The sequence below is a fragment of the Epinephelus lanceolatus genome, chromosome 3 (genome assembly GCF_041903045.1).
Source record: "Epinephelus lanceolatus isolate andai-2023 chromosome 3, ASM4190304v1, whole genome shotgun sequence".
Lineage (NCBI taxonomy): Eukaryota > Metazoa > Chordata > Actinopteri > Perciformes > Serranidae > Epinephelus > Epinephelus lanceolatus.
This window is the reverse complement of record NC_135736.1, coordinates 14099891-14126394: the sequence shown is the minus strand read 5'-3', so window position 1 is coordinate 14126394 and position 26504 is coordinate 14099891. Positions and strand designations below refer to the sequence as shown.

The 26504-nt window shown below is 40.6% G+C and overlaps 2 protein-coding genes across 2 annotated transcripts in view; one reads left to right on the top strand and one right to left on the bottom strand.

The window, feature by feature from the left end:
* Window positions 1–15506, bottom strand: part of pkn1a (protein kinase N1a) — a 68910-nt gene extending 53404 nt beyond the window's left edge. The window contains exon 1 of the mRNA XM_078165386.1: window positions 14664–15506. Within this exon, the coding sequence (XP_078021512.1) occupies window positions 14664–14684 (21 nt within the window). The 5' untranslated portion in view covers window positions 14685–15506. The remainder of the gene's footprint in view (window positions 1–14663) is intronic.
* Window positions 15507–20155: 4649 nt separating this feature from the next.
* On the top strand, window positions 20156–23116 carry c3h19orf67 (chromosome 3 C19orf67 homolog). Its single transcript, XM_078166586.1, has 7 exons — window positions 20156–20234; window positions 20532–20730; window positions 20815–20953; window positions 21767–21876; window positions 22384–22590; window positions 22681–22827; window positions 22990–23116. Exons 1-7 carry the CDS (start codon window positions 20156–20158, stop codon window positions 23114–23116), a joined length of 1008 nt encoding a protein of 335 aa, XP_078022712.1.
* Window positions 23117–26504: the final 3388 nt, after the last annotated feature.

Genomic DNA, 26504 nt, shown 5'->3' with positions numbered 1-26504 from the left:
TTATTGACTCAGGATTACAAATGACTTGTCTTTGGTGCAATTACAGTACACACTGAACTGCATTGAGTCATGAACCAGAGGAAAATGTCAGGTTTCATCAGAGGTGGGACCAAGTCATTGTTATGCAAGTCACAATGAAGTCTCAAGTCTTTGCACTCAAGTCCCAAGTCAGGCAGGCAAGTCTCGAATTAAGTGCCAAGTCCTAAACTTTAACTTTCGTGCACTAAACAAGTCATAATGAAGGATTCGCCAAATCTAATGCCATTTAAACAACAGAGTAATAATATATGAAATTTACAAAAATCATGAATGCTTTTAAAAATTTGCATTCATTTCCCAGAAAAGTTTGTTAAAACAAGTGTGACTGAACTTAATCTTAAAAAGTAATGGCACTGTCATAGCATATAGCACTGTTAACCAGCACCACAACAGTATGAAATGTGTATGTTTCTTGTGCGTATTGTAAATGTATGAAATGTTGTAAAATAGGAAACAGAGTACTTTGATTTCATATACGACATTGCATACCTTAACAAGTCATTGATGTTAAAGTCCAAGTCGATTTGCAAGTCCTTTTCATTTTGACAAGTTAAGTCCTATCAAATTTGTGACTCGTGCGACTCCACACACCGATGGTTTTCATTGTAGAAGTGTCTATATTTTCTTGTCTATAGATTAATAAAAGGGAAAATAAGTAATAACAAGGTATTAAATCTCAGTAAGGTAGCAAACAGATACTAACTACCAACTGAATGGCTGGTAAAGTCCCAACTGGGTAAATTCATTTAACATCTGTCATCCAGGTTGTGTAAGAGCAGCTTCAGGTACAACAAACAAACAACTGTTTTCATATTAAAATGTAACCTGTTACATAACTGTAGTTATATCTGTTAAATCTGTCAACATCCTCATGTTTAATATTGTTGAAAGCACTCGGCTTAGCAGAGGCCCAAGCAAAACAGCCAATAATTTTAAGGTCTGGCTCATAAATAAAGGCATATTTTTAGGAGGCAAGTATGGAACGACAAACATGTGGATTAGAGCAACACATTTAGACCGTAGATAAATCAGATAAAAAGGGTGTGTTAGCTGATAAGTGAAGCAGAAGCCATCTAACTGAAGTGAAAGTAGAGGTTAGGTTGGTTTTAAATCAGGTTATATAAAGTATTTGGGGATAATGGACCTGATTGAGTAACCGCAGCTTGATGTACGCAACAGTTTAATCAAGTGGGAAGGAAAGGCATTTCAATCCAATCTCTAATTATATGGCCAAATATAATTATTTGAAAGCCTACGCTTGGTTAATTGTCCTCTGAGAGTACACTCTCATTAAAGCTTCCAAAAAAAGCGTTGATATGTAAATGTGTTAGTGTCAGGAGGAAAGCGCTCAGCTCATCAGCATTTTGTACAATAATTCCTCATTTTGGCTCTAAATAGGGCGGACTTAAATAAGACAACCATCTTTATGGAAATAGCCAGGTGAGAGCGTGTGTATGTAAATCATTAGGTAGAAAAATTATGAGCTCATCCCGCCGCCAGCTGTTTCTATGACAGCACAACCTCTAGGTAACACACCAGGAAACACCTGTCCCCTCCTTTTCCTCAGCTATCTAACGATCCCTCTGCGTTCAGGCTTGCCGACATTCGAACGAGCAGGAGCTGACTGAAGGCAAAGCCGGATGTCATACTGGCTGAGTGTTAAATAACTCAAATGACCCATGCTCTGGGAGCTCTGGCTGCAAAGAAGACAACTCACAGTCCAGACATGAACTAAGGGTGGTGGTAAAGACAAAGGCAAAATACAAACACAGAGGAAAAGTCCCAACTCACAAGTATTGTTCATTTATTTACACTGCAAGCTGTTGGGAGCGCATATGAGGAGGCCATAAAGGCAGCTCTTTGTTGCATCTGCAAACAGGTAGCGTTCAAAGAAGCATTTTACAGCACCACCTCAACCTGGACAGGGCTGCAAACAAGATTTGGGTTGAACAAGAGGTTAACATTGGAAGTTTTTTCCTTACAAAACAGCGTTAGGACAACAACTACTAAGGATCATTTTTATCATAACTTAAAGCGGAAGTCCACTGATTTTACAAAGTCTGTTTACAGGTCTTGGCAAGTACGCCTGTATATGTGAAAAAGTTGTTTAAAGCCTTTTGAGTCTCCACAGGGAGCTACATGAAGTTTGATAAACTGCCTCTACTAACTTAAGTGGGAGAGTTAATTCAGTGTCACATCTGAAGACTACAAGTTTTGAAATGTAAAAAAAATATCTAAGGGTGTGGCGCTGGAAAACAGTGAGCTTACTAGAGACCTCTGTAGTCCGCTCATCATTTGTGCTTCAGGCCAGAGGTTCGAGACTACATTAGCCACTGTTAGCAGGACACACCTGAATGTCCAACAAAACTGTCAGCGGTGAAGTTTCATTATGGGTAATGTAGGCAAATGGTTTTAAAAGGAAGAAGAATGTGTGGAATAAAAACTATAATATCTCTGGTTTTGCTGCATCTTGTTATAATATTCCTCGATAGAAATATAACAAAAGTTCGATAAACTTTCGATATAATTGAACCAACTATACACCTAATGAGGGGGGTGCTAATGCATCTTTAATGCTAGTTACCATCTGCCATTAAACAAAAGAAGAAGGCCAGCTACAAACCGAGCTAATGTGCACTGTAACATTATTACAACAACGTTAAACATGCTAATTAAGTTATTTTTAGTATAACTGTTTTGACCACAGTAAACAGTGCCCGGCTACCTCACGATTATATTCCCTGCATAACGTTAGCTACGGTAGCTGTTTGGGTGGTCGACTCATCAAATGCTAAGTTAGCGAGTTAACGTAACGTTTGTTGTGGCTATTCTATTAAAAATAAATGACATAATGTGGATAAATTTGACAAATCATAACATGAATAAAACTTTAAATACTTGTTCATTTCCTCTACCATGAACGATAACGGTGGTCGTTTTTAATGATCCCACTCTACTTCACGTCAAGTCCGCCTTTTGTTACTGTTTTGATTGAGAACCAGCAGAAACTTCATGTTTAAAACTTTTACAAAAAGTACTGACCACAGTTAAGATTTTTGTCTATTTATTTTGTTGACACTGTCAGCTAAAACACCTATAAAATGTTTTTGACTGCCTATACAAAGAGTTTGACATGCTGCACACCAAAATTAAGACTTCTTTGTCTATTTATTGTTTTATTTATAGAAATTATTTTGATGATAATTGTTTTGAATCTACCTCAGATTTGTGAAACGTTCCACTGTTTGTTAAGTGTTTGTCATGTTCAGACAATAAAGAACAGTTTGAACCAGTTTTAACTATCTGGGGTCTCCAACTTTCACGCAAGAGCAAAGATCAGCCTTTAAACTTGAGGACAAAAATATTTAATATTTATCATGATAATTATCAATACTGAATGACATGAATTTTTTTATTGGGATAACATTTTTGACCATGTTGCCCAGCCCTAGTTTGGTTCACTTCTCAATTCTCGTTCTTTTTGGTGGAAGAAGCTCAATAATACTAATGGTAAACATTGACGTCTGTTTTACATTTTGAACTGATTTAATTCGAAGTGATTGGACTGCAACTCCACCCTATCCATCCATCCACCCAGGCCTGTGTTTTCAGCCTGAGCTGGTGAATCTCCCAGTGGGCCCAATGTTATCAGTGTAACTCGATCTCCAACCCATTCTAATGAGAGGGATTGTTTGTGGGGAGACTTTAATAACTCCCACAGCCTATTTATATACTAAGTCACACCCTCCGTGTATGACGCACAAAAATACACAAAAACCCCACAGACACAACTTTTGACAAAGAGTGACTGTATTGCAATTATAGTTCTTATTGAAATCACACTCACAAATATTTGCCTACTTGGCTCAGTCAAAACAAATACGAAATACACATATGTGTTTTTTTATCTAACTGTTTACTTATGCAATCATACCTCGTTCTATTGTATTTATCACTTGTAGATAGTGATCTATAACATGTATAAATGTTTTCTGACTGTGGAAATGTGCTGCACCATCAACATTCTTCATCAGTATATTCAAACACAGACCATCATGCAAACAGTGTTAACTTTTTCACTAAGGTAACCATGTTTAGCCTGCAACTGTGTGGTGTAATTGCTTAAAAGCAAAAGTCTTTTTCCTTCTAATTATCCCCAGTAGAGGACGACTCTTGAGGTCCCACCATACCTAAATGGGAAAACAAGAGAGGGCTGCAGAGGGAGAGGAGGAGGAGGAGAGCAGCTGGTGTGTAGCCTGGACAGGAGGGAGGGAGAGATAGCAGGAGAGTGTAGAAGAGAGAGGAGGAGGAGGAGGGGGGGAGTAAGATAACAGAAGGGCAACATGGTAGATCACTTTACACTCATGCCTATTGCTGGCCTAGAATCATTCATCAGAGGAGGTTTGGTCAGGGGCCAGGAAATGTTTCCTTACTGTAGCAGTGAAAGTAAAAAAAAAACTATGATGCTACACTGAAATATGACTAATGAAAGGTAGTGGCAGCATCTCTAACACTGATGTACCACAGCACTGCACCGTCTGGCAAGTGTTGGCAAATGTAAAACTCCCACCAACACCTCATCACTGTGAGGTTTCTGGTATCGTAAAGATCAGCCAGCGAAGAACTGGAAATCATTCAGCGACAGCCACAGGCGAGGACTGCTGAGCAACTCTTAAATTATTGGGTTTTATTACTGCAGGGCTTGACGGGAGAAACTGCCCTGTTGCCCCTGGTAACTGGAGTCGGACCATTGTAACCACTTCTCTCGGTGGTTGCCCCTGCTGGCAACCACTTTTCATGTTAGAAACATTCTCTGACTCTCCCTCAGTGAAAATCTTCTGCTTGAGTGAGGGTGCTACTGTCTTCAGAAAGCTTCAGCGCCAGCAGCATCGCATAAAACACTCCACAAGATAGCAGAGCTCAAATGGAGAGTGTCAAATCCGACTGAAGTAGAGAAATTCCAAACTAGGTCTGAGAACATTGAGAAACTGTCTCCATTACATAGCCTGTACACCACAGATTTTTCAACTGCAAGATGTCCTGCTCTGTGTGTATCCAATTTCACAAATTCATACCAAATAAAGGAACACGTCACCCCCCAAATGACCATCTGTATATCAATAACTCACCCCGTGTTACATTGAATTCGTGCAGAAACCTTTGTTTTTCTCGCATGCCTCAAGTGAACGAATAATCCAAAAACAGAAAATTCTTTATGAATTTAAGTTTTAGAGGTCAGCATTCATCAACAGCACAATTTCAACAAAACATCTTTTTGCAAACCCTTACACAACTCGTGCAGTATAATTTAAGTCTCATTTATCCAGTCATATCCTCAGTACTTCCCAAACAGACAGCCCTTTCTGACAAAAACTGAACTAAAAGTGAACTTATTAATGCTCTCTTCAAAGCCAGACTCCATTGAGAAAAACACTAATTGTACCTCACTGAACACAGGAGCTGCTGGTCTACTGCTGCCTCCACCATTTAACTTGTTTAGGTTATTGTGTGACTTTGGTGAATCCAAACTAATGCGTTCAAACACCAAAGTCACACAACAACACTAACAAACAAACTGATAGAGGCAGTGGTAGACCAGCAGCTTCTATGTTCACCAAGGTAAAATCACTGTATTTCTCAGTGGAGTCTGGCTTTGAGGAGAGCATAGACAAGTTCTGCTTTTAGTTCAGGGCTGTCTGTTTGGAACGCACTGAGCATACACATGATAAATGAGACTTAGATTATACTGCACCAGTTGTGTGACAGTTTGTAAACGGATATCTTGATATCGTATTGCTATTGTTAAACCCGGATCCCTATGACTTCAGTTCATCAAGAATTTTCTCCATCTTTGGACTCTTCGTTTGCCTTAAGCATACAAGAAAAACAAAGTTCTCTTCAGCAATTCAACTTAACACGGTGTGAGTAATTGACATGCAAATGGTGATTTGGGGGGTTAAGTATTCCTTTGAATGATCAAATATCAAAATAAGCCTCAAAAATCCAGTATCAGTTGGGCTATTCAGTGAGCAACATACTGCTGAACATTAACAAAGCAAATCTAGCTTTCTTGAAAAAACATTATTAACATTAACATTATTAAACTATTTAGAATATTCCCAAAAACAAGCCACCTGGCCACATTTACACATCCTTATTACTTAACATTACTTTAAAGATTTACAAATCAATCAGCCGCTGGTCCTTCAGGTTGAAAGGAGCCAGTTGAGGTGGTTGTGGCATCTTATCAGGATGTCTCCTGGGCACCTCTTAATGGCGTTTTTTTGGGTACATCCAACTGGTAGGCGGCCCCAGGGCAGACCCAGAACATGCCGTAGGGATTATATATCTCATCTGGCTTTGGAACGCCTCGGATTCCCCCAGGAGGAGATAAAAAGCGTTGCTGGGAAGAGGGATGTCTGGGGTACCTTGCTCAGGCTGCTGCCCCCATGACCCGGCCCCGAATAAGAGGATGATGGATGGATAGACAAAATCAATTTAGTATGGTTACATTAGTATTCAACTCTATTTTCTCTTCTTTCTACTTTCTACATTCATGAGTCTGTGAGGGTGAGTGTGGCGTAAATGCTGTCATTTGAACATGTTACCAAGAGTCTGCATGGCAGCCCAAATGCCTGAAAAGATCGGGAGTATGAGCTGTATGCACTGAAAAACATGTAAACCGGTTTGTAAATGCAGACAGACAGTGTAGTATAAAAAGAACAACCATGCAATTTTTGGTCTATTTCCACCCCTTCACTGACTAATGCTGTCGTTAAAAACATGGGTACAACTAAACAGGACCACTACTACCTTAATTATAAACATAAAAAAAGAAAACTGGCAGCCATTTCACCAGCCTTGGCAACGAAAGCTGAAAGCAAGTCGTCAGCCTGGTGACTTGCTCTGTACTCACTGGCTTAACAGGCCTGACTTCAGCAGGATACAGATTGTGTGACTTTGATTATCTGATGTATGTACTTCATAACCAGATGATGTGTGTTGCAGCATTATGCTGACACGCATATCTTGTCATCTACCATATGCAAGTTTCAGCCTCTTGTGTGGTCACAGCCGCTGATGATACAGCATCCTTCAAACCACTGCCATCTTAACATGGTTAGGTCCAAAAATGACAGAATTCTTTGGAGCCCAAAATATGGCCTGGGGAAACTCCGCTTTTTATATGGAGTCACTGGAGACTGTAGAGGTTCATTTAACACTACAGAATTTACCCAGACAACTTTTTTTGGTCCAAGATCACATGTTTATGTCAAATCATGCTATGTCTGCCAGGCCCACCAAGGGCTTTCTATAACAGTGAGGTTGGTATAACCTGGGAACAGACTACTTTTGGCATGTCCTCATAGCCTGCAAGGCAAGAAAATGTATTCAAATTCTGTCTGAATTCTTGGCGACATGGCAAGAAAGATAACCCCCCCCCCCACCCCCCCCAAAATGATTGCTTATTACCATTCACATGGTCAGAAAGAAATAATTTTGATCCTCCTAACTGTCTGATGAGGTTCACACATGTCAGTGATTGTGCTTTCTCATTGCAGTGTGTGAGCTCTGGGGAACCATGCTTAGTTTATCCCATTACTCTGGCCGATATTGCTTTGTTAAGGCACTGTTTACCAGCCGACCCCCTGCTGTGGGGGAAATCACCATGCATGAATCACCATTATGTGTGAGAAAGGATAAGAACATTGTACACTTAAGGGATGGCAGGATGGGAGGTGGACTTTAAAACTACATTAAGCTACGAGGGGAGTTTATTGGCCGAGTCCTGCACATATGGTTCATCAGCACCCTGACAAAGCAATGAAATACAGATGTAAGTGCAGATACTTTACACCAAATCCCTGTTAAAACATACTGTTTCCAGATTATTTCTCCAGTAAATGTCACCAGAGCTCTAACATTACATCATCTTAGATGTCCTCAAATATCTTGTCCTAATAGGTGAAGAGTTCATTTCCCCAAAGTGAAAACCCTCCCAGAGATTACAACATAATGCTCTCTGTTGATTTTTTTTCGACAGAAAAAAAAAAAAAAAACATCTTTAGACTTTTAATGCAACAAGTGAAAGCATGTGAGAGCCTAATGTGGGCTTTTACATGCACAATAATTCCAGGAAGACTGAACTATTTTGTTTTTTGGTGGGGGGGGTTCACCAGAACAACAACTGTCCATTTAATAAATTCTTCATCCTGTTTGTCTAATTTTCTAGTACAAAAAAGGGAACACTATATCTACACTGTAAACACCCTTTCTGCTTTTTAAACACACATTTACAGATGTCAATTTATGCAAAAATCTTCTAGCAGCTCCAGAGATAGTTAACCGAGCTGTTTGTTTGCGTCTGTTTAAACAGCATGACAGTGCTGAGCGGTGGGGCTGAGATCAATACGTGTGGCCCAGGGGCCCTGGGCACTGCCATAATGAGGAGGGGTCAAGGGTCAAGGTATGTTAGAGTGCAAGGCTGCTGGTGTTGACAACCCATGTGAGAGGGAAAGTGAGGAATTACTGCAGTTATATAATGAAACTTCAAAGACTTAAAACATAAAAAAGGTGTGGTGTCAAATTTATACTGATGCAGACATGAAGTCACAACTTTAGCATCTGTAAACTATTCTGCCTCACAGGATGGAAAAACAGAGCAGTAAAGCGTCCGTTACATTTCTGTTCTGGCTGAGTGACCCACCCTGACCTACTTGCTCCTGCACATCCTCCTGACCACTCCTGCTCTTTCCAGCCATCCCAGTGCTCTCACAGAGAGCTGGTGGGCTTCACTGGCCAAGGGTGATCGGTGATGTCATGACAGTGTGTGAGCTCAGTACTGCTGGCCTGTGCGTGTCTATCTAGGGAGAAGGAGGGGTCCATCTGAAGCAGGAATGCAGGGGTACATCACTATGAGGTCATGGGAATTATGGGATGTTTGCACAGAGGGAGATGTGAATGAGAGATTTAAAGCCAAAAGGCCCAGGCAGAATCCTTGTACAGCTGCTGGGGCCAACTATGAAGAGCAAAAATGGTTTAAATACACCCTCAGCCAAACACCGGCAGCCACACTTGGGCTGCTAAGCCTGAGGTTGGGCAGCTGGGTGGGTTGGTTGGTTGGTGAGGGTGTGGTCACCAACAGTGTGGTCATGCTCCAGCCAGGATGAGGAAAATGAACTCACAGTGAACTGAATGTGATCTGGGCTGCTGGTGTCAGACAATACAACCTATTGTACTGCTGCGGCTGTAGAGCCTCATCATCAGCATAATGCCCTTTAGACCTCCCCTTCCCTAAACCCTCCACCCTCGGGCCCAAGCAAAGCCTTGCCCATCTGAACTGCTCCTATCAGAGCAGCAATGGTCCAAGCAGACCACTGCCATGGATGCACTTCTGATCTTACACACTTAGCGGAAGCAGTAAAATCCTTCTAAATCAGTATTTTGGGTCAAATTATAGATTGCTTTAGTAGGTAGCCATGTAATAAGCGGGATAATGTGCAGCAAGCAAGCCATTACTGCAACATAAACCCAGACACAGTTATGCAGGACCCCAATTTGCTCGCTGTAAACTATCCCTTACTTAAAAATGGTGCGCACAACTGTATTTTACATGAGAGAATGAAAGTATCAGGGAAAGATGTATGAACTAGGGATACTGGTTTTAGTTCATTTTACTTTGCATATCTTAAACACCCAATTACCACTAACTAACGGGTTGATTTTTAAGAAAAACAAATCAATAAATAACGCAAAATGACATGAAATACAAGAGGGCTTTCCTTTTAGTCCAGCACTTTATTGACCCAATGAGCTTTACTACGGCACCTCAAAGCGCTCTCCATTTGAAGGTGGTGAAATTTTAATTTTTTGTGATATCTTCTATTGGCTTTGCTGACAGACAGCTGGCTAGCCATGTTAACATGCGTAAACATAGTGCCCGCTGCCCACACTTTGGTCTCTAATGGTTAACTAATGTTGTCCAGGTTGGAGCTAACTAGCCACCCTGCTCAATCATGATTACTGCTGGTGAAGTCGTCTCAGTGGTGGTTTGTATGCCTTAACTTGATGTTATGTTGATTTTTACAGCCTCCTCCTTTACATATTTTTTTTTATAGTTGGAGTGACAAATAAACTTGAAACAAACACATCCATTACATCAACACAAAGTTGTCCATTAACATCTGAGCCCTGCACAGGAAACTGGCCACCAACTGACCGTCTGACTGATTTGCTGGCTGGGACACAGATGAGCTTCTGTAATGTGAACAACATATGGCGACAACTGAATAGAGCCCATCAGAGGACAGTAGCTTAGCTGTGTCCAACACTTAGATACAACAAGATTGTTCCTGCAGCACTGGCTATGTAGGGAGCCTTTTTGGTTATAGTCATATAAGAATTCAAAAATCCAGATGTATTTGGAAGGGTATTGATTAATAATCCATGACACACAGTGTTGGTAACTGTTTTAAAAATGTTATAACTTCCTTGAGGATCAGACAACATAAAGCACACAATCGGTAGAGCCAATATAAGGCTACGATCATGTGTTACAAGCCTAAATATAGCATTATCCATGTGAGAGACTGTGTTATATGATAGGGAGTCCTGTTAGACTGCATTGTTTGTATTAAACTGAGACCTCTCTCTCTCTCTCTCTCTCTCTCTCTCTCTCTCTCTCTCTCTCTCTCTCTCTCTCTCTCTCTCTCTCTCTCTCTCTCTCTCTCTCTCTCTCTCTCTCTCTCTCTCTCTCTCTCTCTCTCTCTCTCTCTCTCTCTCTCTCTCTCTCTAGTTGCTCAACTGTTTCTTGGTGCATTATTGTGGCGTCTATCTGCCTACATGGCCACAGGGCAGCGCTGAGAAAAGCCTACTTTGTGCACATAACTGTCTCCTTACGTCATGGTAAGGCTTATGGGAAGTACTCCTATGCATTCCCTGGAGTGTCTGACCCTGTGTGTGTGTGTCAGCTGTTACATCTGTGTTTGGGAGAGTGTGCATTTGTGAACATGGACATTTGTCCGCATGTACATTCTGCGAAACCAGTGGAGTGTGTCTCAGTTGTCGGGGCTTTTGCTGTGAACATACACTGTGCAAAACATGTCAAACAAGCAGAAACCACCACAGATCCTTTGGTGTACTGTACAGAGCAGCAACACATCCCCCCTCCATTCCATTCTTGTCTCCCCTCTAACCTTTATCAGGAAGTGTGACGCAGTTGGGTTCAGACTTCTATTGGGGCTGTTTAATATCCTCTTCCTGTGGGGGGCAAACAATTGGCACACCATGGGAAGGGTGTTCAGTTCCAGTACCTGCTTTATATCTACAATAATGAAAACCTAGAGGGGAACTGTGCTGATTTTATAAGTAAAAGCACAACTGGTCAAAAATATAACCGATCAATGGTTAACCTTTGACATCCCTAATCTAGATCTCTAAAACATTCCCAACATACACAGCTACAAAGACACTCACCCCTGACTCCACCTGCTGGGTCTGGGTCTCAAGGCAAAACTTAACACCTTAAGGGGCCACGTCCAGCAAAACCTTTTTTTCTGAGGCTCAGCTGAAAAAAACGCTGTGTCTCCTAAGCGCTCTCAAATGCTCCCAGCTGGGCGTTTCCTGGGGAGCGCCAGTCGTTTCAGCTGGGGAAAAACGCTTTGGTGGACATGGGGCCTACGATTCCAGGGCTTGGACAAAACATCCCATAAGTGTCACAGTGTCTTCTTTACTCGGAATATAGCTAAATTAAACTCAGATACCCAAAAACAGTGAGTGAGTGATGACTAATTTTTTGCTCTTGTTTCTAGACTAGCATAAAAGGTTTTGTGGACTAAGGGGGAGTAATGGTGTCCAGTGTTGTCAACACAGTAGCCACTGACACCCATAGCACCCTCTCCTTTTTCCCGCTGTACGTCAAAGATCAAAGGGAGACTTTAAGCTCTGTCCATCTCCATCTTATCTTCTCTGCTCTCCTTCTTTCATCGACCACCTTTTGTCGGTCAGTCTCATGAAAGAAATCAGCTTGCTTCATAGTGTGAGCAGATTAACATTATCAAGCTGTTGTATGCAAGTATGAATGTGTATTATGTGTTGTATCCACCTGATTCAATCCATGACACATTTCCCAAACTGGTCACTGGAGAAGGCCGACTAATGCGGCATGGCCAAATCTAGCCGTATTTAGCAGATTCTAAAACCCTGATTGTTTCCAATGTGAGGATTTCTGACACAGAGCGAGTGAAAAGGCACTTCTACATCTGTTTAGTAACTAAGCTGTCTAGACGGGGGACATTAAGGCACCAAAGCTAGAATTAAACCTGGTTGAAGTGGCAAACTTACCCAGCACAAAGCTTTTAAAAGCAGTCAGATAACATGCTGCACATAGGCAGCATAATTATACACAGACCGTGGCTCATTTTACTACTGACACATGCTGGAGTTCATGACTTCCTGAAGCTAATTGGAAAGGGGAAAACCTGATAAAGGAACAGTAAGTGGAGACATCATCCATGTGTACGGAGACATGACAAAGGCAAATGTTATAAGGCTGCAACTAAAGATATTTATTTTCTGCTGGTCAACTAATTAATAATTAAAAAGATGAATTTCATATTGGACTAAAGCTGTGAACAGGCCTGAGGACAAACTCTTACACCACGCACAATGACTGATCTCCACCAACAATGAAAAGAAGCACACACTAAGTGAATATTGGACTGAGCAACAGGTAGACTACCAGTTATGTCACAGGGCAACCTCCTCTAACTCCTGTGAGAACATCAATTCACACATGTGCCTGTACCACAACATAAAATACTATAATATATTAAAATCATAATAAATTAATAAATGGCACACCTTGTTCGTTTATACTGAAATGGAGCAAAATGCCAAATATGGGTGATGGAAGAGAAGTGGGCAAACAAGGACTGTTAGTATTTAGTCAGCATTTTATGACGTCGGGGACTCTCTCTCACACCCACATGTGCAAATACACAATAAGAGGAACGCTGATTGTAAATGTGAACTTCTAAGCCCTTTTAACCCACATGATCTTAGTCAGCTTGATTCCCACTGCTGTCCCACTTCTGCATTTTCTCGTGTACCTGACTCTCACTTGGCTACCTCTGATTATAGTGCATATCAATGCTGACTTGTCTCATGTTTCACTGCCTGCAGTGCATCCTCAACTGACTGACATCAGAGTTCCCAAAATGCAAACAAGAATGTGTGATTGCAGAACAAACAGGCAGTGCACATACACCTGCTTATACAGGTGCTAGCACCTGCAATGCAGCGCTGCCGCCTGTATTTCTAAACTACCCACTTGTGCAGGTCAACTGATACACGACACTTGCTCAGACTTAAATGTCACGGTGAATCTCTACTGGAACAATGCTCAATTAGGCTCAGTGGTATGAATTATGAATTGATGCAAACTGTATGAATTATGCTTTCTGTCTTAGGAATTTAAAATAAAATGTACATGTTTGACTCGACAGTGTCCCTCTAAGCTCAGTGAGTCTTAAAGCAAAGCAAAGATCAAGTTAACCTATTGCCTACATGCTAGATCAGGAAACTGTGGGTGCTTTACCTCAGCACACACTATTCCCAAGCAAAATGCAAAGTAAGCAGCCTCTCTGCTTGCTAATGCTTTCATAAACAAGTGATGCCTAATGGGAGTTGGAAATGGTGCATGCAGTGTGGTTTGTTTTACAACAAACACCACTATTTTGCCTGTGTGCACATCTTTGCTCTCTGTACCTCCACACACAATACTCTGAAGGCACAAAGCTCGGGTCAGAGTTACATACAGTAGAACAACACCAAGATGACTGAACACTGCTGGAGCTCTCTGCACAAGCCCTCTCAAAACCAAAAGGTGTCCCATCATGCATTATTAACACGACACTAACTATCCATTTCCAATTCAACTGAGTGGTTGGTGGTTCCTCACAGCGGTGTCCCAGGGCCACCAAAAAGGTCCTAGGAGCAAATCAAGAGTGTTACACCCACCCACTTGAGATGCATTAACAGGCTGCACTGCTAATGCATCTTATGATGGTGCTATTTGAATCTTCCCACTGAGGTTAATTGGACAGTGTAATGTAATTTTGTACAAGTATATTGATTAAATTACATTTCAGTACACACAGTTCTCTAACGTTAATGGATTTGTTTTTTATCCATTTTGTTAAACCAGGGGTCCCTAACTTAGGGTGAGGACCCCAGATAAATGTGAGGGTTCACAGGATTATTAAGGGAGTGAAAACACTATTAGTAACACATAACTGCTTATTATTTTGCTTATTAAATACTGAACCATTTTACCTTTTCAGGCATTTATAATCTTTCAGATTTGCAAACTGGTTGAACTTCTCACAACTAAAGTCATGTGATAAGGAGTCACAAGTAGATACTGCATCCTTTTATGGGGACACAAGCCCAAAAAAGGTTGGGAACCACTGGTTTTAAGTATTCACTTGGGGTGGGTTTGACATAAAGAGGAAGATTTAGAGGACCACCCAAAATCCTGCTCATGAAAAGAAGGTCGGAGGTCAATAAAGACAAGTTAAAATACACCATGCATGCAGCTTGCAGGACATGCAACTTCAACTTACTTGCACAGAGTCGTTCGCCATCGTTGTCCCTGTTGCTCTGTTGTCAGCCACTTTGCAGTTTCACAGACAACCTGTGCACATGTGGGACCTGTATCTCACGTCAATGTACCGTCTTCTTTCAAAGACACTGAAATTAAATGACGATTGTAAAAGGGCCGTATCTCAAACTTGATACAAGCAGTCTGTATTGACACAAAGGCAAACAGTCAAGAGGTAATCCGCATTGTTGGCTTGCCTGGCCGCGCCTGAATTGATCCTCCCTGTGATGTGTTTTACCAATGTTAGCTCTCACTTCACAAAAATAAAAATGCGTTCACTGTCTGCACGTTTAACAAAAGACATTAGCATCCAAACTAAACTATTAAGCTCAACAGTCATTGTTCATCTCGCCATTCAACAGCTAGCAAGACCCTCTGTAAAATCCACCGGCAGCGCTCCTCCGTCATGTCCTGCTGAACCCGAGCGGAGATAAAGTCACATCCACAGGCGACATGAAATGAAATAAAGCTCCTTCTTCCCTCTCTTCTTCTTTTCCCGGTAACATCCGTGAACCGTGAACACGCCTCAGTCTCTTGTCTTTATCACATGCCACACACAAAAAGCCGCCTGTCAGTCCTTCACGAGCCCCTCACACAGTCAAAACGAGGGACAATAGAAAGCTGTTGTGTCCGTTTAATATCCAGCTAGCTTAACTCAACAACGCACACATACAAAAGAAAGAAAGCGGTCTTCGTTAGGGTGCACGGGATGGGTGAAGACAACAGCTCATCACAGTCAAACAGCGGGTAACTGACGGGAGAACTGCTCATACCACTTGTACGCTAGACCCTGCCGCGCGCTCCCGACGCTCGAGCAATGCCGCCCGGGTGTTCATTGGTCCAGGGCTGGGCGGCGGGGGCGCGCCCGGATGTGTCATGTGACCTGCGCTGGCTATCGTTGTCAACTGTAAGTTGTAATGAACCAACTGTTGAACGTGGGAAGGCAGACACTTAATGAGAGCCACACAGAGGAAGAAGAAGTTTTCAGATCTTTTCTAATGGTGTAAAAGTAGTGACATTAAATTGTAAAAACACCCATGTTAAAGTGAAAATCCTGCACTCAAAATCCTCCCCAAAGCCACAGATACATTTCTGACTGGCACAAAATGGATGACCCTCCCTTCAAAGCACACAGTTGAATACACAATGAACACCAATTTTACATTTGCATTTCAAAAATAAATTAACAGACAATAAAATAAATTGACACGTGACAGTGCAAATAAAAATGTAACTAATTAAATTAAATATACTACAAGAATGGGTAGATGGGGTTTGAGAGATAGGGTAGTCTAATCCACAGTTGCATGGTCTCTTATAATACTAGTGTGGTGAAAATAGACAGAACATGCAGACAATCATTCAATCATGTTGGATGGGAGATTTTCCATATAATTAATAAAAGGTTGCCATGTTTTATAAATATATTCTTTAGTGATTAAGTTATTTTCTCTAGAGGTTTGCAACAGTTTACCTCTGAGAGCCACAATCCAACAGGTAATGGGAGATCTGAGTTCCACCTCATTGCAATACCTTTTTCTACAATAGCCAATAGGATTTCTGTGAGCGAGCTTAAAGGAACGGCTATGTCTGATATTAGAATTTAAGAGGTTGCCCAAAAGGCATACTGCCGGATCCATCAGCAAAGTGACTCATTTTTGGCCAAATTTTAAATGAGATGTAAAATGGTGGTTTGTTTTTTTGGGGTCTTTTTTTTTTTTTTTTTTTTTTTTTAGCTGAGGGAAGCATCTGTCATGATGTGTCCAACGGCTGTTGAAAATTTGAAAATCAAATGATAATTCTGATGTTAAGAGGGTACCATAAAACTTCTATTAATAGCCCCGGCTATTATTTGCTTATAACACTGAAATCAACAGGCCTATATTTGGGATAGGCGTCTATATGGGACAGGCCTTTAAATCCTGTCACACAAAACTGTTGCTCAGCAGAGATTAGGAAATACAATCAAATTGATTATTTAAATCATTATGAATATTATTTGTTTAAAAATTAATCTTCAGACATATATTAAGTATGAGTCATTCCTTTGATATAGCTCCAACAGACAGCGCACCAGAGAGAGAGTGAGTTATAGCACCTTTCATACCAACACAACACCGCTTTATCCCATGAAAACAATACTCACAACTTGGATTAATTTTTATGAAAAACCCTTTTGATTCTATTAATCTGAGGACCCTTACGGACTAAAGGAGAATGAATAACCTACAGGAGGAACAGACACATAATTTGAGGTAGCCACCAACCTTTTTTGTACATTTGAAGAACTACTATAAAAAAAAATGAACTGCTTGGCAACCAGACCAGGCCTCTAATTCAGACAGACAGGCCTTTATTTGTCGAAATTGGGCCAGTAAAAGGGACTAGGCATTTAATTGGGACTAGGCTCTAAATTGAAGTCTCATGGTATATACATTTACTCTGATGAGGACACAGTGTTGTGTTTGTTTGCACTGGGCTATTAAAGGCTGTAAATTGATCAGTGTGCTCTAGTCCTTTCTTCTCCTTTGATAATGTACATCATGTTCATTATCTTAGTTAAATGTGTTAGCATGCTCAGGTGGAGGCTGATGGGAATGTCATTCATTTTGCAGGTATTTGGTCATAAGCCAAAGTATTAGACAAGGTGAAATTTTGATCTGATGTTGGTGCAACTGAAAAAGTTAAAAGTTATTATTTGACACATTTTTTATTATGTTTCCTATTTTAAATTGAGCCAAATGCTTAGACAGTCTGGTCCTGTAGTGGTACTTAGACAAGGTTATCCTGGAGTACAAGAACAAAGAACAGTGTAAACAACTGAAAATGACAATATTTTTGTCAATATAATGCTCTAATGCTGAAGTCAATCCTTTTGAACAGAAACAGTAATAATGTGTTATAAAGCCTGTGTGTGCTGGTGTGTAAGAGAGAGAAATACAGAGGCACAGGGAGAGATAAGCTCATAACAGGGTTAGGTGATGTGATGTTGGCGTGAGTGGGCGTCTTTTGTAGATTTGATAAAGAAGTTGAACTGGACACGTTTGCAAATCTGATTTGCATGATGGAAATTATCTGGCAGAGAGATAGGAGGGATGCAGGAACAGAGAGGAACCCCAGTGCTCCAGTGTTTATGTATATCCCATACATATACATGACATGAAGAGCTTTACTATGACAACTGACAGATGTCCTGAATAATTTGAAACCATGTTCAAACAATTACCTCATTGTCCTTTTGTCCTTTATTGGTCACAAAAAACTTTAAAACCAGCTTACTGATCAATATCGATAACAAAATGTGTCGTAAAACCCTTTGCCTGTCAGAAAGTGAATTATGCCAATTTTTGTATCATTATTAGAAAGTAACAGGCTATTCATTATACATGTTGACATATTTTTCTAACACGTAGAGCTATTTAAAGGTCTACAATAATTGCCATGTTAACATGCTAACTGTTTAATTTACAATAATATAAAAAAGAGGAAAGCAGTGAATCGTCACATTTTGAGAAGTGACTTATGCAGGTGAGCCAGTTGTTTATTTTTTCAACAATTAATTGAGCTCACATAATTGGTTCAGCCCTAGGCAGTAATATTAATATATATTACTATGCTACAAAAAGGTACTGTTGAAGTGTCAACTATCGGTGCCTGGAATTGGGCCTGGAGGCTCCCGACCTTGTCCTCAGCGTTGCTTCTCAGTTGTCCTCTGATGTCAATCTAGCACCTTGGGTTCATCTAATTAATACTCAAAGAAACACTGGAGACAGGCAGAGTCCGATGCAATCGAGTTTAATGTGTTCACAAGCTTCAACACACAACTCATGAGTCAAGCCCCGGAGCTGGACTGAAAACTCGCTCTTAGTGCACTCGCTTTTATGCTGGTGGAGACTGGGTAGAGTCTCCACCTCTTTTTATTAGTCCTTCCCACTCAGGCCCGTTTTTAATGGTGTAATCACTTTCACTTTGGGCCTGGAATCTCCCAAATCTCCCACCCTTAGATCTGGATTTGCTTTCACTTTATTTTTAAAAAACATGTGAATCTTAGGGACTTTCTTTATGCAGTCCCTTGTGCTCTTATGCAATGTGAACCTTTAAATGTGCATCAGGTAATACAAACATTTGAATGTGTGTGTGTTATCATTAAACAGAACATGTTAGGTTATATGTGTGTTTCTTCAGTGTGTGAATACAATGTGAGCTCATAACTTTGTATTGTGAACACTTTGACATGTATAACAATGCTTTAACACATATAGATGCATCTCAATCAGTTTTATAGGAACTTATACATAAGACATGGTTATATGGTGGTCATGTGGCTTTTGTTTCTTAATCAACTTATGCAGTATAATACTTTTACTTGATTAGGGATTAACTTTTACACTACACTGTGCACCATATGAAATAATCATTTACAAATGTGATCATGATAATAAACGTAACAAATTGCCACTATTATTACTGCTGGTTCTGGTGTTATGGTGTACTGCAGTTCTTCGTGTGGTTTGTCCAAGTGGAGTTGCCATACCCCAGCAGAAGCTGTTGCTCACCTGCTGTGGGCAGGTTCAATCAATGTCAAATAAATGTACTGTCTCTCTATGTCATTAAAAAAATGGAAAATTAGAATGTAATATGAGTGTTATGTCAACTGTTATAGTCTTTGCAAAGTGTAAGTATTTCATAAAAAAAGGTCATAAAAAGTCTTATTATAGTATGCCATAAAAGTAAGTCATTAAAAATGTATTGGTATGATGTACGCAAAAAGTTATAGTGTGTGCACTTTTCCTGTGTGGTCCTCAGTCATAAGATGGCTCCCTAAAATGGCACTCCTAATACAAGAAAAGTTATTTTATTCCATATTATTATATTCTATCATATTTCTGTTGATATTTTTTTTTACTGTACACCCCCGGGAAGCAACAACATAAAACATAAAGAAATAAACATAAAGATATAAAACATTTAAATGTACTTTTTTGATTGTTGTTTAGACGCTTTGACCTTTAACCTTTCACACCCTGTACTCCACAAGCGGAGACAGCGATAACGGTAATGTAAGAAGGTAACAGTTAGCTTGACCGCTAGCTTGGTAGCTAACGTCAAAGTTAGCTCTTGTGTTATTAAAACGTTATAATCAACAGACAGCTGTGTAATAAAGTATTTTATGGTCGTGTGGATTCATTTGGTAAAAAACCAACTAGACGACAGATAAACAGTCGCTACCTCAGGTTGTTTGTTTGCTAAACTTGTGTGTCTGCTAGCATCGCGACCGTTAGCTAACGTTAGCTCTTTAGTATTAACTTTAGATTGTGAGACATCGATGCTTCGTTGGCTAACAGTTAAACAGCTAACAGGTTATTCGCTGTGTGACGGTTCTGAAATAAACAATATGGCGTTTTGTTTTCAACAGGTTTCCTAAAATAAAGCTACTTTAAAGCAACGGAAAGTATGACGGATATCGAAGTTCAGGTTGAAGGCGAGCTCACCTCTGACTCATCGTCAGGACATGAAGAGGAGGACATGAGCGGTGAGAGGGAGTCAGACTGCATGGAGACTCTTCAAAACACCGGGCAAGAAGGTCAAACACTGTCCCCCGCATGCTATGGAGACATGGATGTGTATTTTAATCTCATAATACCCAATTTCACCACTCAGTCACAGCTGTTCTTTTGTCAAAACAACCAAATAACCATGTTCCTCTCATGCACATCCGCTTTAAACTCATTTGGTAACGTTGGTTATTGATATTATGAAGAATGAATAGTGAGGAATAGAGAGATCATTGTATTTCTGATGTTACAATAGACATTCATCTGCGTTGCAGAGGTTATGGAGCCACTGTCGTTGTTGGCCGCCGTTGCTCTGGCGCCACCTGGTGGTGACTCTGCGACCTGCAGCTGTGACTGTGAGACCTGTGGCTCTCTGGAGGTCATCTTGATGGAGAGGACCCTCCAGTCCATGGAGCTGCAGCTCCAGTTCTTCATGAGCAAAGCAGATGACTTACACGACTGCATTGTCAATGGGTAGGGTCCTGGCTAATCATAATGCACTGATCTTTCCAGGGTATTTTTTTACTGTTTTCTGATACTTTGTGTGTTTTTTTGCAGACAGTGTCAGGCAGAGAGTGAAGCTCTTGCTGATGCAGTGCAGAGTTTCCTATACACCTGTCAGCCTTACTTTAACCACCTGGAATCCACAAGGGCCATGTCCCAGCTCACCCTTCAACCTTATGACATCTACACAATGGTATATGTTTTTATAAACGGCTCGTTCACCCAACTTGTTAAAAAACACATTTCTTGCCAGTGGTATGTAGCCATTTGGTTTTAATTGGTCAGGCTTTGATACGAACCTGGGAGCTACTTTCAACTGAAATAATTAGTCTAACAGATGCTTTTTCTGGAAAGAGATGTTGCTACCAAATGTATCTAAATGTCATGTCATGAAACCAAAACTGCTTGGCTATACATCACTAGAGTTAAGTGAGGAAATACACATGCATCTGCTATCCACAGACAATATGCCTCATAATAATATAGTTTTATTTCAGATCTGAGTGATTTAGCAACTCAATAAGCAGCTTTTGTTGGTTTCTGAAAAATGACAAAGTGACTTTGGCCATGTCAAAGTTCTTCCTTAAAGCACTTAATCACTGTTTAAAATCAGATAATGCTCAAGTCTCCAACATATGATTTCTATTAGCCGGTGGATTTGGATAGCAGAAACATGCTCAGCTGCCTTAAAGATTGCTGGATTTGTTGTTTGTGTTGATGGAGTTTCTCAGTTTCAGTCTACTGACTGTTAAACTTTTGTGTATGTTTCTAGCTAGCTTGTATGCCTAACTTTGATTGAACGCAACAGACTCACACACTTTCAAAAAAGCTCTCAAGTGGCATCCTAGGAGTTAGTAATTAGGCTTTAGTTAACCACTTCAGCAGTGATTATGATCATATAAAAACTTACGTTGCTGAATGAGACGTCAGATATTTGTGTTCTGTGTGAAAACATAACAGATGTAAGTTGAGTCTAAACTTCCACTGTGTGTGTTTGTGTATGTAGCACATGCAGCTTTTGGACCTCTCGCAGCAGCTGTGTGACAGGTTGGAGCAGCTGGTGTTGACGTACGCCAGCTACAATGTCCTCTGTTTGGACGAAAGCGATCCTAACAGGTACTCAGAGACACGCGCAAAACACAGAGGTACAACATATGTACTTATACATGTGTACTACCTTTAACGTGACAGTAGCACAGAGACAACATGAGAGAACACAAAGTCGTCATGGCGTAGTCAGACACATTTATACACTCAATTATCCCATATTTATACTGCTGATTTACTCATGCAGCATTTCATGAAATTATACAGTTCTCCCAATCCCTGTCAAGTCTTTCATTTGAATCTCAAAATATAGGTCAGTGTTTCCACTGAATACATTTTCTGAACAATATCAAACCATTTCTCTTTTCCTGGAGGATCAACTTCACGCCAGTTCGTTGTCTGGCCTGCTTTATAGGCATCTGTCTCTTCCTTGTAAAGCTTCTTTAATGTTGCTCCACAGGTTTCAGTATGTTACAGCTGATCCTTTCTTATTCTTTTTTAATCTAACAGCTGCATCCTGCAGTGACCAGCCCATTTCATATTCGACTGTCTCACTCTCCCTGTTTGCATTCCCAGTCTGTCTCACTTCTGCATCGGTCAGAGTCAGCTCGGTCCACTGAGGGTGACTGTGTTCCGTTACTGTAAGCCCACGCCGTTCCTGGCCCAGGTCGACACCGGCCTGTACAAACGCATGCGGTGGAACGTTGAGAGAATACGAGATGGGCAGGAGACAGATGAAGAGAGTGATGAGTGGGAGGCAGAATTAGATGGCAACACAGACTAGTGAGTGTGGATATCTCCACCTTTGACACACCAATCTTACTGCCAATACACATCACAGTTATTAATGTTTATCACCAACGTGCCATTCAGTTACTTCCTGTGCTACGAGGACATTCCCAATGCACATGCAGATGCTGATGAGGATAGCCATGGTGCCTCTCCTGGCAGCGTGGTGAGGATGTGGTCCATCGGTCAGTGGGTGCAGGTGAACCCCGACACTGACGACATCTGTGACTGGTATACTGATTTACATTTCTTCATTCACTGCTCTGCAGCTGCTTTTACTTTAGGAGATTATTCAATGCTCAGTTGTCTTTGGGGGAAACTGAAAGATCTAGCAACAGCAAAGCATATCACGCATTAAAACTTATATAGGTGTGTGTTCCTGTTTTGTTTCAGGATCTTGTGTGACGTTCCTGAGGCTGACTATCACAGGCTGTTGTTTCTGGGCAGCAATGAGCCGTCTAGCTGCAATGCTACAGACTACCTGTATCAGCTGCTGCTGTCACAACACACAACAGAGTGATGTATTAGCACACACACGTCATCCATGCCTGGGATCGTAGAATAAACAGCATGTGTAAAGAGATTGGACCAGTTTAGAACAAACAGGACGGTGCTGATAAATCCTCAGGCTAATTCTTAAAGGGATATTTCGGATCTTTTGAAGTTAGGTTGTATGGAGTTCTTATCCATAGCCAGTGTATTACATACAGGAGATGTCTGTCAGCATTGCAGCAGCAAAATGCATTTTAGCCAACTAACAAAACGCCCACCTAAAAAAATCTACAACAGTTTATGTGTGTGCTACATTGAAAATATTTTCACTGCCCTACCTTTACGTCACACTTCCTGTTCCAAGGTGGAAGCTGTTAATGGCTTCAGTCCCCCATCCATGCTCTCTTCAAAACTATTATTTTGGCTCTCTAACATGGGAACTGCTGGTCTGCTGCTGCCTCTATCACTTCCATAGTTTGTGTTATTGTGTGGCGTCTGTGAATCTGAACCCAAAGTCACACAGCAACAAAGAAAAAATAACTGATTGCAACAGCAGACCAGCAGCTCCTTTGTTCAGGGATGTAAAATCAATGTTTTTCTCAATTAAGTCTGGCCTTGAAGAGGGCAATGTAACCGCTTCAGTTCCCCTTCGGAAATTGCTGTGTGACAGAAATGAAAAGTTATTAAAATATACTAAATATAGTGTTGAATTTAACCAATATTGATTTTTATAGGTGGAACTTTTTTGAGGTGACTGAAACGTGCTTTGCTGCTGACCTCACCACAGCAGTACATTGCTTAGCTTCTGTGTCAGACTCCAGCCTGCTTCTCCAAACTGGGGGTGTGCCGACTTAAATCTTCTGTATGTAATACACTGACTATGATAAAGTACATCACGCAATCTTACTTCAGAGGATCCAAATAATCCCTTAAAGTAAATTTGTATCGCTGAGTTTATGGGTGATTCTAAAGGTTGAACATCTGGCGTCATATGCGTCTTGATGTCTGAGCAGAAACACCAGAGCTGAAATCACAAGCACATCACATGACTGTAAATGTTGTGACACTTTTAGCCAGAGTAACATGATGCGTTCAGGACCTGTTGGTTTTTCCACTTTTAAAGCTGAAGAGGCCTCTGTTCTTATAATCTGCTATGACCATTCGTGGTTTCTAAAAAACAAAGCTTTATATTGAAGTTATGTAAAAATAGTTTTATGCCGTTTACTGTGTGGAGTGTGTTTACCTCTGATGTTTGCTGCACACTCTTGTCACTTTGTTCAGTATGTTGTTAAAGACTTTATAAGAGATTTTAAATAATGTTAATGTTTACATTTTTTACAACAGTTTTTAAGAGCCTTTTCTTGTGTTATAAAGAAGTCCAGAAACGTTATTAAAAAGACATTTTATTTACACAAAATGTGGCATTGAAATAATTATACACAATCACAGATTTATGTCTTTCAGAAAGTCCAAATAATAAAGAAAAACTTTAAAACAAGCTGCCAAGGTTCGGACTCCACGAGCAGGAGTGCCCATGTACTTCACTTCAACAGATTCATCAAGCCTTTTAAATCACTACTCAAAGACCTCACTTCAGTTTTAATAAATTAATATCTTCAATGTGAGTTGTAATAACTTTGAGCCTACAGAAGCAATGCGTTAACTCGTAGTTCACTCTACTGTGTTCAGTTTGACCTTGTGATCATTCAGCTCATCAGCTCTGTTGATGGGACATGAAGAAGATCATAAAACAAAGAATAAAATCTACCATTTACAACCATCATCCTTTATTCTCTATTCCATAAAAATCTATATATGACCCTTAAAGGGCTACTATGCTTCTAAATCTCTAAAGTACAAAAGTAAAGTGGAGTTTCCCTTCATTACAGTGAGCAGTCTTTAAACAGTATACACACAAATGCTTACAAAAACACTACACAGACATGTTTCAGAAAGCACATTTAAAAAGTCCAGCTTTGTCAAAAATACAGTGAGCGTCACGCGTCCTGCCTGGAGGACGGGAAAGCAAATATATGAAAGCGCAAACACCTGCTTGCTTCTCAGCTGCTACACATAGGCCTTGATAAGAGAGTGGAAAGATTAGCAGGTGATGGTGAATGAGAAATATTTTTGCTGGAATCAACAGAGTGAGAGTCTTAAGAGTCAATTAAGGTTGTAAAGCGATAATTGCAGCACTGCTTTCAATTTAATAATGAAACAAAATCAGTCTTTTATGCTATTTGACATTGGAGAGCAGGGCAGCAAGCCAAAAACTGACTGAAAACAAAAAGTGATTCAAGTGGAAATAAATGTCAAATTTTTCTGCGAGCATTTCTGTGCCCATTATTTCGCTTTGCACTACAGGAAACTGAATTTGTCCCAGAAATCCCCTCATATTTAAACCTGTGATATATTTAAACATTGACTGACACACACACACAGTATCCAGACCACACACAGCACAGATATGAACATTTACGACACACACTTCCATACCGTAGCTCATCACAGTTTCAACAACAATACACAGTAGAGACCCAGAATAACCTGATATCGAACCCCTGCCTCTTCCTCGTGTCACACAATAACGTGACCCCTGACCTTCACAGCAGTATCGGTTAAACCCTAGAGTCAGTCGCTAAAGTAAATTCTGTGTACTGCACTAGTGTAGAAGGCCTTATGTAATAACCAGACATCATCTGTGTGTAGTCTGTGACTGAAATACCGTCATTAAGATGTGAGCTTAAGAACCTAAGGAAGACTTAACATATGGAAGGAGTTAATACGTGGCTACAGAACCAGTGTCCATAAAAGGCAATTTCTGTAGAAACTAGCTTCGGCTGTTTCATTTAACTGACGAAATCTCATCTCGTCACAAAATACATGCACTTATCTAAAACCTCATTAGTGCCTGACTCCAGTGTTTCAAAGGGAAAAGCTTACACGTAACTCTGACCTTTGGTGAAGAGCTGTGAGATCCAAACAGCTCAGACTGAGATCGGGTAGTGAAATGTGATGATCCGCCTCATCTGTAATCAATACCTGTTTTTGATCTCAGTTTGCAAACAAATTCATACTTAAATCGATACAAGACTGAAGTGCAATCTCAGAAATCTGGGACTCAGTGTCTTTTATCACCATTCAGTAGCAGGACATCTCCAGTGTATTCTCATATTAAAATAAGGTGACAGCGATATGTGTGTATCAACAGTTATGGCTTCAATTAAAAGGGCTGCAGGTGAGGAACACAAAGTTTAACAACCAAACCTATCAGTCAAGTTACCTTCGATTGATAGAGGCCATTTGGCACCGTCGGTGTGTGTGAGTGTGTGTGTGTGGATGTGGCCACCCATGGCACAAAGATTTGGCATAATGAAAAGTGTCCTGTTTCAACCCTGTTAGTCAGTTGCAGTGAC

Excerpts from the sequence above, each read along its gene's own strand:
- c3h19orf67 (XM_078166586.1), top strand. The coding sequence starts at position 20,156 with ATGACGGATATCGAAGTTCAGGTTGAAGGCGAGCTCACCTCTGACTCA. Across the intron at positions 21,877-22,383 it reads GACGAAAGCGATCCTAACAG|TCTGTCTCACTTCTGCATCG; the intron begins GTACTCAGAGAC and ends TTGCATTCCCAG. Across the intron at positions 22,828-22,989 it reads ACTGACGACATCTGTGACTG|GATCTTGTGTGACGTTCCTG; the intron begins GTATACTGATTT and ends GTTTTGTTTCAG.